A 19,591-nucleotide genomic window follows, 5' to 3' on the forward strand; every position below is an offset into this window, starting at 1 on the left:
AGCCCCGCGAGATGAGATTTGTGACGTATGAATTAGCAGGTCTAGGAACTAGACGGTAACGACGCTACAAGGCTTTTAAGCAGCGATCCGGGACTGCGGGTTGTGTTAAGTAAAGGCTGTTCCGGTTTCACAGGGAGTGTTGAGCGGTAGGTATAATGCGTGTGTCCCTTTTCGAGGTGGAATGTGATCTGATGGGGCACCATGTTTTGTATCTGTATTTACATTGATTGCACATGCTCAGTGGCCGCAAAGTTATTTCTAAATGTACATTCAATGTTCTTTTCTGGCCTGATGCTGCCGCCTCTGTTAACAATGGCGCTCTTTTCCCACTCAATCCTCTCATTCCAGCAATGTCGTGATACATGTCTCTCTACACGGCTCTGACCTGCCTCTGCTTTCTCTTACATTGTTTCCCACGTCACAAGCAGCAGGACAACAGCCCAGGGAAGGAGAGGCCTTGTGTATCAGTTTGCACATACCTCTGTATATAAATGTATAAAGGAAACTTGCTGCAAATTAACATTTTAAGGCAAAATGGAAATGTTTGGGGTTACATCCCCTTTAACGTTAATAGTGTAGTGTACCTTGAAGGCATTTATTGTTAATACTATATAGAAGCTATTTATATGACTATTAATGTGAACTTTAATAATAATTGCCATTATATTTCTCTATCACAATTATCACCCCTAGACTAGCCCGTATCAGCAGGGAATATGTTTATTGATTACATTAAAGGGGTTGTTGAATTTTAGTATGTCGTAGAGCAGGGATCCCCAACCTTTTGAACCCGTGTAGAGCAGGGATCCCCAACCTTTTGAACCCGTGTAGAGCAGGTATCCCCAACCTTTTGAACCCGTGTAGAGCAGGGATCCCCAACCTTTTGAACCCGTGTAGACCAGGGATCCCCAACCTTTTGAACCCGTGTAGACCAGGGATCCCCAACCTTTTGAACCCGTGTAGACCAGGGATCCCCAACCTTTTGAACCCGTGTAGACCAGGGATCCCCAACCTTTTGAACCCGTGTAGACCAGGGATCCCCAACCTTTTGAACCCGTGTAGACCAGGGATCCCCAACCTTTTGAACCCGTGTAGACCACGGATCCCCAACTTTTCGACCCGTGTAGACCAGGGATCCCCCAAACTTTTCAACCCGTGTAGACCAGGGATCCCCAACCTTTTGAACCCGTGTAGAGCAGGGATCCCCAACCTTTTGAACCCGTGTAGACCACGGATCCCCAACTTTTCGACCCGTGTAGACCAGGGATCCCCCAAACTTTTCAACCCGTGTAGACCAGGGATCCCCAAACTTTTCAACCCGTGTAGACCAGGGATCCCCAATCATGAGCACATGAGCAACATTCAGAAGTAAAAGGAGTTGTGCAGCAACACTAGCATGAAAAATGTTCTTGGGGTGCCAAATAAGGGCTGTAATTGGCCATTTGGTAGCCCCTATGTGGATTGTCAACCTACATTGAGGCTCTGTTTGGCAGTGCACCTGGGTTTTATACAACCAAAACTTGCCTCCAAGCCAGGAATTCAAAAATAAGCATCTGTTTTGAGGCCACTGGGAGCAACAATCAAGGGGTTGGAGAGAAACATGTTGCTCACGAGCTACTGGTTGGGGATCACTGATGTAGAGTGATATTCTGATACAAATTGTAATTTATTATATTTTTATAATTTGTGTTTTTTGAGTTATTTAGCTTTTTATTCCTCAACTCTCCAGCTTGCAGTTTCAGCAATCCGGGAGCTAGGGTCCAAATTACCCTAGCAACCATGCACTGATTTGAATAGGAAAGGGACTGAATAGAATCACTGAGTAATAAAAACTAACAACAATACAATCTGTAGTCTTAGAAAGCATTTGTTTTTTAGATGGGACCAAAGAACCCCCATTAGAAAGCTGGAAAGAGTCAGAAGAAGGCAAATAATTTAAAACTATAAATAATGAAGACCAATGGAGAATTTGCTTAGAACTGGCCATTCTATTAACATACTTAAAGTTTACTTAAAGGTGAACCACCCCTTTAACCCCAAAGTGTATCCTGCCTCTTGTAGTAACATAACATAGTAAGTAACAAAAGTAAGTTATGGTCAAAACAGACACAAGTCCATCAAGTTTAACCTTTTAACTCTATTCTAACCTGCCTAACTGCTAGTTGATCCAAAGGAAGGAAAAAAAAAACCCAGTTTGAAACCTCTCCTATTTGTGTCAGAGGGGAAAAAATCCGCCTGACTCCAAAATGGACTAGTCTTTCTGTCTGCACATGCCAGTGATGGCTGGAGTAGTGCTTCATTGAGCTCCCGGGGCATTATAGCCTATGTTGCATTATGGACATTTAGAGACAAACTAGAAACACAACTGTTTAATGGTGAAGTGGCAGTAGCATGAGTAATGGATTGGTGCTCAGTAATCAACATGGAGAGATGGATTTGTGCTTTACAAAATAGCAGCTGTGTATGTCAATACACCATATCGAACGTTATCATGGCCTTTGAAAAGGCCCTTGGGCTGCAGCCAAGTATTTTTTATATGGTGGGTTATTTTGTGTAAAGTACTGCATGAGGGAAGTTCTCTAATACTTTACATCTTATAAAGCTTCATTCTATTTTGTTGCAATATGCAGCATGCACGAGACATAAAAAAAATAAGAGCAATTCAGTAGAGGCAATCAAGTGTTGCTGGAGGCCATGGGTTGGATGAGGCATTGCAGATGACTTATACGGCACCCAGCCTATATAGACATCTGTGTATGACATCATAAACCTGACTCCCAATCATGGTGTAGTCACACAACTGACCTGCATGGGAAAATAAGTTGAATTGCCCGACAATTAACCTAAAAATACAGGGTTCTTAAAGGGATACTGTCATGGGAAAAAAAAAATTCAAAATTTGACCAAAAACATGACCAGGGGGAGCTGGGAAATTGCCAAAATGTCTAGCCCCATGTCAGATTTCAAAATTGAATATAAAAAAATCTGTTTGCTCTTTTGAGAAATGGATTTCAGTGCAGAATTCTGCTTGAGTAGCACTATTAAAGGAGAAGGAAAGCTACGGATGCATTTTATTGCCAATAGATTAGCTGCAATAGTGCAATCTAGAATGCTATATTTATTCTGTAGAATGTTTTACCATACCTGAGTAAAAAGCTCTAGAAACTCTCTGTTTGTTTAGGATAGGAGCTGCAGTATTAACATGGTGTGACATCACTTCCTGCCTGAGTCTCTCCCTGCTCTGGGCTCAGATTACAGTAGAGAAGGGGGGGGGGGGAAGAGGAGCAAACTGAGCATGCTCTTGCCCAGGGCAATGAGGTTTAAGCTGAAGGCAGGAAGTCTGATACAGAAGCCCATGTGTACACAATAGAAGGAAAGAAATGCAGTGTTTCTTTTGACAGGGGACTCAGAGCAGCACTACTTTGGGGGTTTACTGGTATATTTAGATGGACCTTTCTGATAAGGCTTACTTAGTTTTAACCTTTCCTTCTCCTTTAACGGATGCGTTTTGAAAAAAACATGTTTTCCGATGACAGGATCCCTTTAAACCTTTGTTAATGTTGCTAGTAGTGTATGCTACTATATAACCTGCCACCCCACCAACCGCAAACGCCATCATCTGTGCCAGAGATATTTTTAGTTTGTAAACTCATTTCATACTGTAAAGTAATTTACAAATTTACAAAGTAGGGTCTTTGCTAAGGAGCCTGCTTTATCTTCTCTAATTTGGATGGTTACAAATACATTATCTGTATTATCTGTATTTAATCTTCCCATACTTTATACTTTATGTACTGCCCACTGGTACGGAATTTCGGCCACATCAAATGAGTAACCATGGAGGTTACTTGTTTTTTTCCAGTTTGATCAAATCCTAGGATAAGTTAGTGTGATTTATTAATATGCCATATGGTTGAGAGTGCATTTTCCTGAGTGTTTGTTGCATTTTTTACAGAATGGTGCCTACAGGATCCTAATTCTATTTCCTTGCTAAAAGGTATAATGTTATAACTAAAAAGTGACAAAGAAAATGTTTTTCCTTTCCCAGATTGATAGAACTCCAGTAATCCGTACCACAGAAAACTGAGGTTGACACCCCACGTGTACGACACGTAAGTGAGGTGGGGTTTCCCATATTCGTAAGCAAAAACTGTTGGTTGTGGGACAAACTCCCAACAAGGTACCTTCCTTGCCTGCTTTTAGTATCTCATATGTAGAAGATGGGAGTGTGCTTAGTACAGCTCAGAAGCTGTACAATGACCTGGGGGCACCAAAAAGAAAACCTAAATCTAACTATGAAGTAAAGATTTATTGTATTAGGCAGCACAGGTATGGGACCTGTTATCAGAATGCTCGGGACCTAGGGCTTTCCGGATAATGGTTATTTCCATAATCTTTATACCATAAGTCTACTAGAAAATCAAGTTAACATTAAATAAACCCAATAGGCTGGTTCTGCTTCGTTCTGTACAAGCTGATCCTGTACTTTTCAGAGCACACACATAGGAGAAACACCCTCCTAAATGTTATATCGGTCTACTCTGCATTTGCAAATAGAATATTTTTTTAATATCACGAAAATTTATTCTATAGGTCTGTAGATAGTTGGTACCTTATTTAACAAATAAAAGAGCTACTGAAGCAAACATATATTTCACCAGTGCTTGGTAACAGTATATTATATATAAATAAAAGCCTTTATTTTTTGGCCTTTACTCAGCTTAAATGCATGTTATACTGACCATAAAACACGACCACTAAACTATTTATATGTATGGCTGTTTATTACAACATAAAAAAGGTTGTTCTTATGCTTAAAAAATATATAAATACAGTGCCTGTCATCGAGATACTAAAGGCCATAAATTAGCAAAATCCTGCATTTGTTTTTTTTTCTTATTATCACTGTTAATATATTTTTTTGGTTTTTATCTTTGTAATTTTATTTTGATAGGTATATTCTGGCAAGAGGGTGTATTTTATAAAGCTTTCCCTATCCTAATATGAACTGAAATAAAAACCTGTTCCTTGTGGATCTGTTAAGTGTGCTGTCTTTCCTTTCCTTTTATTTTTAGTTTTGAAATCATGAATCCTGTTTACAGCCCTGGTTCTTCTGGGGTTCCATATGCTAATGCCAAAGGGATTGGTTATCCTGGTAAGTATACAGTTGCTCTATTTAACTTCTAATAGCAGTTTTATAGTAAAATACAGTTAAGACTTTAAAGGGATTTTTTCAAAAAGTGCTGCACTGAAATCCATTTTTCAAAAGAGCAAACAGATTTTTTTATATTTAATTTTGATTCTGACATGGGGCTAGACATTTTCAGTTTCCCAGCTGCCCCAGTCATGTGACTTGTGCTCTGATAAACTTCAGTCACTCTTTACTGCTGTACTGCAAGTTGGAGTGATATCACCCCCCCCCCCCCAGCAGCCTAACAAAAGAACAATGGGAAGGCAACCAGATAGCAGCTCGCTACCACAAGATAACATCTACCTGGTAGATATAAGAACAACACTCAATAGTAAAAGCCAAGTCCCACTGAGACTGATTCAGTTACATTAAGTAGGAGAAATAACAGCCTGCCAGAAAGTAGGTCCATCTTAAAGTGCAGGCACAAGTCACATGACTGGGGGCAGCTGTGAAACTGACAATATGTCTAGCCCCATGTCAGATTTTAAAATTCAATATAGAAAAATCTGTTTGTTCTTTTGAGAATTGGATTCCAGTGCAGAAGTTTGCAGGAGTAGCACTATTAACTAATGCATTTTGAAAAAACATGTTTTTCTGTGACAGTATCCCTTTAAGGCTGTAGTGACTTAAAAATAAATCAATAAATGTACATCACACTGAACTGTGGCATTATATTTGATTTTGACGGCCCTGTGACACTTTTTTTGTCTAAAAACCTAGTTGCAAGTAACTAATTTATTTCCATCTTCTATTGCACCTACTTTATCCCAGATTATCCATTTAATACCTTTATTATATAAGTTGCATACAGTATTTGCTACCTGCTTATTTATACTACCAATCAATGCCAATGTGATTTCTTTTTTTGTAATTGTATTTGTATGTTTCTGCCCTATGTTTTATATCCCAGAGAAGCCCCACAAATTCGAGCTTTGTACCTTTGTGCTCAGCTAGCTAGCTATTCTTTGGAGGGCTTCTCTTCGGAAGTCGTGCATTTTAATATTGCAGACACTATTTACCTCCAAACCATATTCCAGGACTCACTTTTTTGATAATCATGATTTCAATTTTTATTAAAGCAGGCTTCCCAATGGGCTATGCTGCAGCTGCTCCTGCATATTCTCCTAACATGTATGCTGGACCAAATCCTGCTTTCCAACAAGGTAAGATGATTTTCAAGGATTTTTTAGCTTTTTGACATAATGTGATTGTACAACAGTAAAAAAAAATTAAAAAAAAAAGTGGGGGTCTCATGCATTTTCCTAGTCTCAGTGAGCAAAGTGCAACTATGTCCAATCTGCCAAAATATTTTTGAAGTATGTTTCTGGTGTTTGTCGGAGTCACATCTGCAACAAATTATTTATCCACAAATGTGCACAGGGCTTGAGGGAACCCTGGAACTTATTGCTGGTCAGGAGGTGGTGGTAAGGGAGCTCCATGGTTCCCGTGCATAAGTACATTGGTGCCCAATTTGGAACAGGAGGCAGGAAAGACTGAGCAGCTCCTAGTGCAAGTATACCGAAGTGCGAGCAGTGTGTTTTGATGCATGTACCTTTAATTAAAGTGGTTTTAGGCAGGACTTACTGTGGGAAAAGTTGCTCACTGTGCTTGGGCAAACAATTCGAGAACCAATTGAAATTCTGCAAGTGTGTCTGAACAGAATGTATGGCTGCCAATGTCACCCATTGCTACAGTGGTGAACGCAGCGACCTAAAAAGTGATGGGTAGAGCTTCCTTGCTTTAGATTTCTGAACAAAATTGGTTGGTTCAGTTTTAGCCATCAATGTATGTAATTAGTCATGAGATATGAAATAACTCGATCCAGGGAAAGATAATGGACACCTAAGCTTGAAAAGCACAGATTAAATATCCATGCATTAATGAAGCCTCTCTAAGATGTCCATATATGAATTTTGTAGAATGATTGTTAAACGAATATACATATACATTAGAATATATGTTAGGCAAAGCCTTTTTGTTTAACTAGTTGTCACATGACTCTCAGGGGCAAATTTACTAAAGGACGAAGCGCCTAACGCTAGTGTTAATTCGCTAGCGTAGTGCATTTTCGTTAATTCGCCGATTCACTAACGGACACTGGCGTAAATTCGCTAGTGTTACTTCGCACCCTTGCGCCTGTCGATTTTGCGCAATGGACGTAACTACGAATATTCACTGACGCGCGCATTTTTCTGAACGCTACCTTTTAGGGTAAGGCCACTCGAGAAGATTCGGGGAGATTTTGTCGCCTGGCTACTAATCGCCTCGTCTTTTGACTATCTCCCTGAACTGCCTCAGCGTTTTTCCCCATAGGCTACAATGAAAAGTCGCCTGTGCTAATGCACACACGGCGATGCGTTTTCAATAGTTGCCTGAAATTGCTGAGGCAACTTTGGGCAACTATTGAAAATGCATCGCAGCGCAGGCGACTTTGCATTGTAGCCTATGGTGGAAAACGCTGAGGCAGTTCAGGGAGATAGTTGCTCAAAAGACGAGGCGATTAGTTGCCAGGCGACAAAATCTCCCTGAATCTCCTCGTGTGGACTAGCCCTTACGCTAGACTTCCTTCCCCACCTCAGACCAGTCGAAGTGCAATAGTAGATAGGGATTGCTTCAAAAAAAGTTGAAATTTTTTCAAAGTCCCAAAAAAGCTGGCTTTTTTTTTTTTTTTTTATGGGTGAAAGGCTGAAAAAGATCGACCTTTTTTTTTTTTTTTGGGCTACCCTCCTTCCCCCCTACATTTACTAACTCATGTCACCTTAACTATACAGTGGGCACATGTGTAGGGCAAAATAAAATTTTTATTTGATGTTTTGAAGGTTTCCCAGGCATTTGTAGTGCTGCTACGTATACTTCAATTGTAAATTGAATTTGGCGCCGTATTCAAATTAAGCATCTTTAGCGTAACTTCGCTTTGCCTGGCGTATTAACGCTAGTGCAACTTCGCAATCTTTCGTTTCCCCTGAGCGCAACTTCGGATTTTATTGAATTTGTGTAGCGCTGGCGAAGCGGCCGCTGGCGCAACTGCGAATCTTAGTGAATTTGCCCCTCAGAGTCTTGTTTGTGCAGCAGAATGGGGGACCTGATGTCCATCCCCATGCCCTGGCTACACAATTAATCGGTGAAGAGAGTGGGAGAAAATGGGGAGAGCAGTGACATCTAGGAAGTGCTGAATGGAAAGTGAAAGCAATTGTCTGCCCCGCCTCTATGCCTAGGTATAGAGGAGGGGCAGACAATATTTGATTGACAGCTGAGATTTTTAAATGAGCTTACAACAGCTATGAATACTTTAATAAAAAATAGAAATTGGATTTCATGTCTAAATTGAAAAGCACTTTTATTATACAGATTTTTGTGTCTGGGTGACAGGTCCCCTTTAACTAAAGAAGTAGGCTACAAATTATGTTTTGGGCCTCTGTACCAGCCAAACCACAACCCTTTAGCAGTAAAGATCTATGTCTCCAAAAATGCCCCAGTAGCTCCCCATTTTCTTTTCTGCTGATTCACTGCACATGCTCTGTGCTGCTGTCACTTACTGAGCTTAGGGACCCACTCACAATATACAGTACATATAGAATAGAAATGTCACAATATAAGGCTGATTAGAAATTAATACAGATAATTACCACATGGCAGCACAGAAACCAGTGCAATTAGTATCAGAATTTACATGGGCCAATAAAATGTGCTGACACAATTTCCACATGATATAAGCTATTCACTTTTCCACTCCATCACTTCACAGTGAAACAAGGCTGACTATCTAGCTAAAGGAGGATGGGGGTAGAGAAACAGTCCCTGTAGGTCAGAGGCAGGCTATCCAGGTTCTTCTCAATATGAGGAAATTTAATTGTCTGTATAAAAAAATATATATATATTTTTGGCAGCTTAGATGGTGTTTTTGCACCTTTCACATAAACCTAAAGAATTCTCTTTAAAGCTGTTTGCCACCTTAATTACCTGTTTATATAGGCCAGGGATGTCCAAGGGAAAGGTTTTTGTCAGATGTGCCCCTCCAAGGGATTTTTCTGATGCTCTGCCTCTATTCAAAACATTTTTTATGTTTGACATCACCATTTGAAGACCTTTCAATGCACAGTGTGAGAAGCATGTGTAAAGACTTGAGCACACTGATGTAGATGATGTTATAACAAGACATTGATTTTTTTTTAATTTTGTGTTCTGCAGCTTGGGGGTCATAAATCATGACCAGTTGAATGGCTGGTTGGTGCTACTAATGTATAGAGGGAAATTTGCAAATAAGAAGCACAAAAAAGTAAACTATACAACCCTATAAATTAACGTGCCTTTAATACAATGCTAAATACTTGGTTTTTTTATGATATTGCCCCTTTTGGAATAGGTCCATCTAGGTCATAATAATTTAAAGGTGAATGTTTCCCTATGTAGGTCCACTGAACCATAACATTTATTTTGCAGATTTCTTGCTGTACAATCTATGAAAAAAATACTTAATGGTGAAAAGAGGCCCATTCTTTAACTTATGAATGATATGGCTATTGCCTTGAGTGCACCAAGTTTTGGTAGTTTGAATTTTGGATATCTCAATACTTTTTCTACATAACTACTTTGTAATTTCTTCTCCTTCCCCAGAGGGTTGCCCATGATCTGGAGTTTTTCATTTTACTTCACTGTTCAGCTGGAAAATACTTTTCTGGCAAATAAGTTTTGACTCATTGGCAGGCCTGGGATAATTTATAAGCAAATCTGTTATTGGCCAGTCTTTGGGATGCAGGGATAAAAGGACATGAAAATTAAAATCTACTGGGTAGTGCCAGTTTTTGATGGAAAACCCTGGCCTGTGAGTTGCCCTTTACAGAAGAGGGTAAAGACTTAAGCAGTTGTATTCATCGGGAGGGTTCCTAATACATTGGCAGCACCCAGTGAGTTTCACTTGTCCGTTAAACTGCAAGCAGAGACACATTTGTAGAAGCCGAGCAGAAAACAAGGGTAAATACATATACAAACCCCTTCAGATTTCCACTAGACAAATACCAAGTGAAATCTAGACCTAGATCAAGCACCAGTGGACCTTTACACCCTACACAATTTCAGCTTCTTAGGAAAATAATGATACTCCATGTATATGCATGCACTAAAATTCAACTTTTGTTTTCAGAGCTAGAACATCCGGCACATGTGTCTTCAGGTGTGCAAATGTTCATGTTCGGGCACGCGTTCTCTGTTGCGAGAAACGGTGCAATTCCTTCAGGTACTTGTTTTGCTTTGTTTTTGCTTTCTATTTAGTGGCTTTCGCTTACTTCATTTTATATGCAATAAAATTTTTTTTAAAAAAAAGCAAAATATGTACCTGAGTACAGTTATTTGTGTATCTATTGCGAAAACCCATGCACTTTATTGGTACAGAATTGATTATTCACAAAGTTTTAAGCCGAAAGAATCCAGAATTTGGCAGTGCCTTTTTCCCATAGTGAACAGAATTTATTCATTATTGTACCAATTTGCTTTTTCCTCTGTATTATGATAGGCCTTTGTACTAGATCTTCCCTAAATCCATAGCAAGCCTATTGGTGGTTTGAATATGCGTAGGCAAAGCATGGTACAGGTATAGGACCTGTTACCCAGAATGCTCGGGACCTGGGGCTTTCCTGATAATCGATCTCTCTGTAATTTGGATCCTTACCTGAAGTCTAATAGAAAATCATGTAAACATTAAATAAACCCAATAGGCTGGTTTTGCTTCCAATAGGGATTAATTATAACTTTGTTTAGATCAAGTACAAGCTACTGTTTTATTATTATTATTATTATTATTATTATTATTATTATTATTATTATTATTATTATTATTATTATTAGAGAAAAAGGATATCATTTAAAAAAATTTATGATGATGGGTTTCTGGTTATCTGATCCCATCCCATACATTTCTGTTTTATATATTCGATTCCTTACATGTAGTCCCATATACATTCAGTTAAAACTTTACAATGTTGTACAGCAATTGGTTTGGAGAAATAGAAATAAACCATCAGTTTGTGTATATTTAACACCTGCACAAGTCCCTTGTATGTTTCTACATGTATAGAGATTGTTTGTGTTCAATGTTCTTATTATATACTCTAATTCCAGCTGAATGTAATAGAAAGCTATCTGCACTCCCATTTTTGCAGACACTTAAACGGTTGCTTCACCTTTACATTAATATTTAGTATATTATAGAATGGCTAATTCTAAGTAACGTATCAAAAGGTCTTTTTTAATAGTTTTTTAATTATTGGTCTCCTTCCTCTTACTCTTTCCAGCTTTTAAAATGGGGAGGTCTCTGACCCCATCTAAAAAAGGCTACAAATTTATTGTTGCTATTTTTTTTTTTTTTTTTTATTATTACTCATCTTTCTTTTCAGGTCCTCTCCTATTTATATTCCAGTGTTCCATTCTTTAAATCACAGCATGGTTGCTAGGGTAGCTTGGACCCTAGCAACCAGATTGTTGAAATTACTAACTGTAGAGCTGCTGAATAAAAAGCTAATTAACTGAAAAGCCACCAATCATGAAAGCCAAATGCAAAATGTATTGGAATAGAACTCTCTATGTCATGCTAAAAGGTGAACTATCCACCCAAAAAACGAAAGCTTGTCCACTTTTTACTTTGATGAACAATAAATCAGAAAAATGGGAGCAAAGAAAAAAATTTACTTCAGAAAGTACATTTTTTTACCCAGTTCCTTAGTACGAATATAAATCTACCTTTATACGTTTTAATGTCTATATAAAATATCAACATATTTCACCCCTCCATGAAGTGCAGCAGTGATGAAACATCTGTAAAATAAGCGTTTTCTGCAATCTATCCATCACTGCAGTAGACGCAGCAGAAAAGGAAATGATTTTTACAAATTTGGATAAAATGGAGTCTATGGGAGACGGCCTTTCCAGAATTTAGAGCTTTCTGGATAACTGGTTTCTATAAAATCAACTCCGTACCTGTACTAATCCATTATTGTGGTTGTGCAGGCTCTGGAGATGTGTGGCCAACAACATACAATTATAGAAAGATTAGGGTTGCCCAAAAAAAGGTTTTCGTGAAACTTTGATTCCGTTGCGATGTACCACATAACCTGTCTTGATTGAGACAAGGAGGATAGACCATTGTTTTTGCTCTTTGGCAGTTCCCATCCCTATTATCCAGAAAGCCCCAAACTACAGCAATAGCTTTTTATTATTTAAAAGGAATGGCCATCTGAATGAAAGGGTTTATAGTGGGGACTTTATATGGATTATACATTATTCACATCAGGTTCATGAGCTTACCTGTCACACGCACTTTGGGCAATTTTATCAGGAGCCTTTCTGTATGTTTTTCTAGTGGGGGAGAAACCAACACCGACATAGGGAGAACATATAAACGTCTAGCAGATAGTGGCCTGGCTGGAATTCAATGCACTGTAAGGCAGCCATGTTACCCACTGCCCAACCCTGCTGTTTGTTTCACGTCTCAGATGGTGTATGTCTACTCACTAATGCTTTTTAGTCTACAACAGACTAGTTTCAGACGGTGTATACTCACTATTGCTTTTAGTCTACAACACACTAGTTTCCGACGGTGTATACTCACTAATTAGTTTTAGTCTACAACACACTAGTTTCAGACGGTGTATACTCACTAATTAGTTTTAGTCTACAACAGATTAGTTTCAGATGCTGTATGTCAACTCACTAATGCTTTTTAGTCTACAACAGACTAGCAAAAGCTTTCAGCAGAGCCTGTTTATAAGATTGTGGTATGTGCACGCGTGATAGTGGCTTTATTTGTAATCCGTGCTTATGCTGTGCAGTGAGATGAACAGAAGCCACTGCTCACATAAGATAATCATATTGCCATGCTAGATGCCAGTCATTGCACTTATGTTTGTTATTATTTACAACTGTCGCTTAATTTCTTTTCTAGGGTACACACCAGGTACACCATACAAAGTGTCATGTTCACCCACTAGCGGGACGGTACCACCTTATTCTTCTTCCCCAAATCCTTACCAAACGGCAGTATACCCAGTACGAAGTGCCTATCCTCAGCAGAATCCATATGCACAGGTAAAATGGTGAATAGATTAAGGCAGGCAACATGATCTTTACTCCACACTTATTCTGTTACAGCTGAATATTAATAATTGTAGTCATTATCTGAAATATTGATAAACAGGAAAAAAGCATATGTGAATTGTGCTCTATTAATGCAAAAAAGGCTAAAAAATGTATGCTCTGGGGCTTATTTATCAACGTTTGAATTTGATGTTTTTTTGTTTTAAAACTCACTCTAAACAGCTGGATGCTTCTTTACCAGCCCAAGACTTGCATTGCAGATTTGTGCCCCAGTAGCTCCTCATAGTCTTCATTCACAGCAGATGCTCTAGGCTGCTATTAGTTACTTGAGCTAAGTGATTTATTCACAATATTCACTACAGAATTTGTTGGCAAGAATTGATGAATTGGCATTGTAAGCTCAGCTTCTATAGGAGATGTAGCTATTTGTTATTGTATCGTGATTTTCAACCACCCCTTAACTTCTTAGCTCCATAACGGCAACCTAGAACACACAATCTAGAACACACTGACCCTGTACAGTTGGGAGTCAAGTTGTTCTGAGGAAGCACAGCTTTCAGGTGTTTGGGGAATGCTAGGGTTGTGTCAGGAGACATAAGTACCACATGCTTTGCAATGTTACAATAAAGTGTTAAGATTATTGTTATTATTATTGACCAAATTGCTTCTTTGTCCCTCCCCCCCCCCACCTTTTTGTTTTTTACAGCAAGGGGCATACTACACACAGCCTTTTTATGCAGCTCCCCCTCATGTAATTCACCACACTACTGTTGTGCAGCCCAATGGAATGCCTGCAACAATGTATCCTGCTCCAATACAATCACCCAGAGGCAATGGAGTGGCTATGGGGATGGTGGCTGGAACAACCATGGCAATGTCAGCAGGTACAGGTTTAATGTTTCTTTTAAAAAATACAACGCGTGTACAGCAGTTTATCATATAATGGTCCCTCAAATCTGAAAGAACAGCCTGTACTTTGCAATCAGAAGACTACAGGCATTACGTTCTGTCCCCTCTCATATTCCATTTTCCACTCCTGTGGGGAAGTGTCCATGGCATGGAAGGGATCTGTGCCCAGTCTTACATATGGCCACCATCCCATTTTATGTAGTTGTAAGCTTGATTTTTAAACTGAATATTGGTACTGCTAGTTTCTTAACCTGTTGCACTCATTACCTTTATGATCGTTATTAACAGTTTGTGTTTTTCGTTCTTTGCAAGGTACTTTGTTGACCAGCCACTATCCAACTCCTGTAGCTCCTCAAGTCACTATGCCAACATATCGGCCTCCAGGGACTCCAACGTATAGTTATGTCCCACCACAGTGGTGATAAGCCTAACAGTGTAAGTGATGTTTTGTTAATTTCATCTCTTCCCTCATTCATAATTCTTTTCCTTTTGTTATCACCACAACTGAATCTCAACCTGCTGCTTGCCCTTCAGTGACTTGACTGAGCTTGGTCTATGGATGATGCACATCTTCTGTTCAGGCCAGCTAGATCTCCCGACACTTGAGTCTGTCTACTTTGTGGCTGCCTTGGGTCCTCCACCCAACAAACAGTTTTTGCATAATGACAGAAAATGTAATTCTAAGACACTTTCCCATATACATTCAGTACAGATTTTCATATTTAATTTGGTGCTTTAATCAGCTGGCTGGCAACATTGTTTCAGGAGTCAAAGCCAGGAGTGCCGAAGGAGAATGCTTTCAGTCGCAGTTACATTTGCAAATAAAGCATTTTCAGTGGTTCAATGAAGAAAAAATGTTGGTAAAAAAGCAGTAAGGGGCACTTCAGTGCTTTCTGGTGAAATCTTGCACGCGCTTGACCCTAGCCTGCAAAATGTTTCCATTGTAGGATCTGCATCTTTCTGCTCTATGCTACTTCTGCCCATACCTCTGGTTCCAAGATGGGGGATCTTAGAGACGAGAGGATGAATTTTGGTGCAGACCCAAACCTGCAGTGGTCACTAGTGCACATATATGGGTCCAATAGCTTTTTCTTTGTTTTTTTTGTTTTTTTTCAATTGCTTTTTTTTCAGCCAGTGGGGAAATGCAGTGTGTTATAGGGCCTAGGCTTTCTGGGAAATTTGTGTTTGAGATAACCTACAAATAAATTTTCTTGGCAACAAATGTCCTACTTTATAATAGAGACAGACATGGAACTTAAGTCCTGTAGAGAGCACTGAATATTCTTTGACCCAATTTATCGTACTGAGTAATGCTGGCCCCGTCTCCCGACCTGCCACTAACTATTCCAATCAAATAAAGTATAAAAGAACAGATGAGCCGATGTTCTGCCCCTGACAGCAATCGTACTAAAGTTATGTCCGACCAAAGCTGGTGACAGTCTCCCTCTGAAAATCATACGATCGGCAATACACGCAGGGATATTACCAGCAGCCGACCGAAATCTTTTAACCTGTCCGATCGACCAAACGACTGATCTCCGCCGGACGAAAAATGTCGGGACTCTCCACACACGGTCTGAAAATCGCATAAATCATCGATTCTTACGATCAGATCTTTGCGTCTATGGCCAGCTTAAGAAGTAGAACCATCGTATTCTAAGCAGTTTATCCGTTATCTGCTATGTATACATGTGCACTATTGTCCAATTATAACTGAAGTGATAGCTCCCATGGATACACAGCCTCTTATTTATTTAAACTGTATTGTGATTTTGAGACCAAACATTTGAGTCTATTAAATATTGCATACACAGTAGTGGTACACAAATCACCCTGAAAGCTATGGGACCCGTGAGTTTTGGCAGACAAAACCCGTGCCCTTAGTCTGCTTCTAGATCTTGTTTCTGTATATGTTGCTATGCATTTTGAGTAGAGTTTAACCTTATAACAAAGCATGAAGGCAAATGTTGGGGTATGCATTTCACTTTCTTTATATCTAACCTGTAGCTGCTTTTTCAGGTTTAAAGATGGAAGAAATGCAAGCAAGTTGAGGCTTAACAGATGATGCTGATGCTTTTAAACCTCTAGTGAGAAGTTTCTTCCTTCTGAATTCTCTCAACACTTTGCCTAACACTAATTCAGGATCTCTGAAGATTTCCATGACTGCTTATCTTAACATCTTGGAACTCTAGTGGTCGTCTTAAAACGAAAATCCTGTTTTGTGGACAGTCTTGCAATTTTTTTAGCTAATTATTATGATTAAAAAAAGGGAGTACAACGTTGTCTCAGTCCATATCTAGTTGAATGCATGTTAAGTACAGAAATGACGCTTGCTCGGTTTAAAGCAGTGACATATGCAAAAACAAACATCTTATGCAAAAGGAACTGAGAGGAGCTCAGTAAGACCTTGTACTACATAAGCATTGATTGTGCATGCAAGGTCCTATGATCTAGAGGTAAGACTAACCATTCCAGCATGTTCATTTTTAGTGTTGCTCACATTGGAGATTGTTGCTAGTTCAATGGTGCCATGTTTTAATAACGTGATTTCCATCCTCAAACTAGTGTAACCTACGAATTCATTTAGTCTCTGGAAATGTTGCGTTTTTTCTTTTTCGTTTGCTGGTTTTGTGTTACAGTAGGAATAGTGTCAAGAATTTGTTGCCCCCATTTCTGGAGACAAAAGGTTGATGTCACCAGTTCCGTTTCTGACTTTTTCCTCCACTACAATCATCAACCAGATTAATTGTACGGATTATATAAGCAACAATTTACAGTCCGTGTAAAAAAAAAAAAATACATTTATTTATAGGATTATTTTATAAACCAGCGAACCTGCTTCTATCATTCCATAGAAGATTTTTGCTTTTGGATTGGGAGATGACACTAAACGTTTCTGTGAGTCGCACCAATTTTGGAGAGAGAACGATGTTCTTCTGTCAATCTGATACTGACCTCAACCTTTTTCTTGTTAATGCAGCGCTTTTTTCTTCCTATTTGTACAGAACCATTTTTTTGTTTTTTAAACAAGGTTTTGGTGTGGCGCAGTTGACCCTTTTTTTTATTTTTTTGTTTTTTTTGGTTCAGTTATGTACTCAAGTATAGCAAGTAATATTTCCTAAATGTTAATGTGTTGACATTTGCATCTCTTGTCATTTTACACACAGCCTTTAAACCCACAGTTGGCCTGCTAGGTAGCCAGTGGCTATAAGAATATTAGTCATGTAACGATGGCATCTCTTAACAAGGTACCTTTTTTTTTTTTTTGCTATTGCACAGTTGATGGATGGTCTGCCTTTTGTATTAGTTTAAGTGCAGGTCACATGACCATTTTTCTCTTTACATGCGCTGTTTTACCTACATTTTTAATTTTTTTTTGTACATTTCTTAGTTTTATGTTATGATCTGACTGCCATTGCACTCAACCCTTACCTATTGGAAATAATGGCACTGTACCTGAAAGCGATTAGAGTATTGTGTGGCATATGAATAGGCATGCACTTGTGTCTGTACATATGTTCATGCTTTTTGTAGGCAGATTAATTTCTGTATCACTCTTTATTAATTGCGTTCAATACCTATCCGACCTTGGTAATTCATGTGTGTAGAGGACTTTGTCATTTTTCATTTGTCATCATGGGGTAAATTAGAGCAGCCATGATGTTGTTTTGTGGGTATGAATCTGCAATCTTCATGTATGTTTGCATGGCTCACCCTTTCTTCCTACTGGAAGTACTCACCGATTCTTGTATCAGTCCTGCCTAGTAATTCCCTTTTCACATTTTGCTTTTCAAAGACATAGAACGTACCAATCACACTATCCTGGGGCAAAGCAACCACCTTTTCTTTTCCACTTATTTACATGATTAAGAGCACTTCCACAAAGCAAATGTCTGTCTAAATAAAACGCAGATATGCATTTAGGGTGAACATTTATCTGGCACAGGAGGGTTTTCTTTTAACAAAACACAAAGAAGTAATGAAAGGTGTAGGTTTGGTTTTTACTTTAAGTAACATTTCACATTGTCTGAATTCTTTAAATAGGATGTAGAAGAAGCTGCTGGCTACATAATAAAGGGAAAGGCCTTGCACTCCTGGGATCCCTATAAAACCTGCCCTTGTTCAGTATAAAGTGAGCTGCGCTTGATTGGTAACAAACAGGACACATTGCAGATGCTGGTTTGTTTTTTTATTTGGTTGGAACGGTTACAAATATGCTCAAAAAGTTGGCCTGCTCATTTTGGTCTCCTTTTACTTTTGTAGATGCAATATAGCAAGGGCCATATGCCTGTCTCAGATCACACATTCAAAGGGAAACCATTTACCTTTCTCTCCATGGCAAAAATAGCAATGCTCCTCTAACTGTTTTTCTCTTTAAGAAGAGTTGATTCCCAAATGTACTAAAACTTTGTAAACATTCCGTTCATGGTAGAGATGCCATTTTCCTTATCATAACTTACACCATTTACGTTTCTTTTTCTCTATGACAGTCTAGTGAATCTATACTCATTTTAATCTGCCCAAGCATTTACAATATGAATATAGTTTGCCAACTTCCATTCCTGTTTTCCCTCCTCCTTTTTTACTCTACAGATTCAACATTTCCATGGCAGCCATTCGGAATAATGATTCCTTTCCTTAACTCACATAGGAAATAAATGGATTTGCTAATAAGCCAATATGTTTATTATTTATTACCTGTTTATTTACTGGTCAGGATAAGTTCATTATAGGTATAAATATCTATAATGTAGGAAAGCTGTTGGGTTAAAGCTGACCATTTACCTGATTTTCACAAAGCAGTGCTGAGCTCTGGTTTTTTTTTTTTTTTTCCTATAACTGAAATAAATTTGGAGGGTTAGATTAGGAGAACTATTGAACTATCTAAAACTAAAATGTAGAAATGAGCCTTGTCTCAAAAAAAAAAACAAGAACATAATTGGTAAAAATTCTGCACTGCTTCTGAAATGATCTTCAGTTTTACCCTCTCAGCAGACCACACTCCAATATATTTGATCAGCCAATCAATATCGGACTATATTTCTATAAGCTTTGCAACATAATTTTTTTTTTCTTTTTGTAGAATGTAAAAGTTTTTCTTTAAAGGCGGTTTTTATATGTAGGTTAATGTTGTCTTCCAAAAAACAAAGCACCGTATAGACATGAGGCAGATGCTCTGAATGCCGTGGGTTGGAGAGAGATATTCTGAGCCAATTCAATTATGGAAACGTTTTTGTATAATGTGATTAGATGAGCTCAGATTCTGAATTCTTTAAAAGCACGTTTATTGTAACGAAGAATTGTTCTGTATTAATACTGTTTTGAATAAAGATTGACTTGTGTTGCTTATTTTTTTGTATTTTTTTTCATGCTCTAAGAGGAATATGTTTCTAGCCCTGATAGATT

The 19,591-nt window shown here is 38.6% G+C and overlaps 1 protein-coding gene across 8 annotated transcripts; it reads left to right on the forward strand.

Annotated features, from left to right (window-relative positions):
• Positions 1-19,534, forward strand: fam168b.S (family with sequence similarity 168 member B S homeolog). Of its 8 annotated transcripts, none has more exons than XM_041564078.1 (9): positions 2-146; positions 4,049-4,121; positions 5,076-5,155; positions 6,274-6,354; positions 10,332-10,424; positions 13,125-13,267; positions 13,983-14,160; positions 14,498-14,620; positions 16,205-19,534. In XM_041564078.1, the coding sequence occupies exons 3-8, from the start codon at positions 5,086-5,088 to the stop codon at positions 14,605-14,607; spliced, it is 675 nt and encodes a 224-aa protein (XP_041420012.1). In that variant the 5' UTR covers positions 2-146; positions 4,049-4,121; positions 5,076-5,085; the 3' UTR covers positions 14,608-14,620; positions 16,205-19,534.
• The last annotated feature ends 57 nt before the right edge of the window (positions 19,535-19,591 follow it).

Source organism: Xenopus laevis, chromosome 5S (genome assembly GCF_017654675.1).
Source record: "Xenopus laevis strain J_2021 chromosome 5S, Xenopus_laevis_v10.1, whole genome shotgun sequence".
Lineage (NCBI taxonomy): Eukaryota > Metazoa > Chordata > Amphibia > Anura > Pipidae > Xenopus > Xenopus laevis.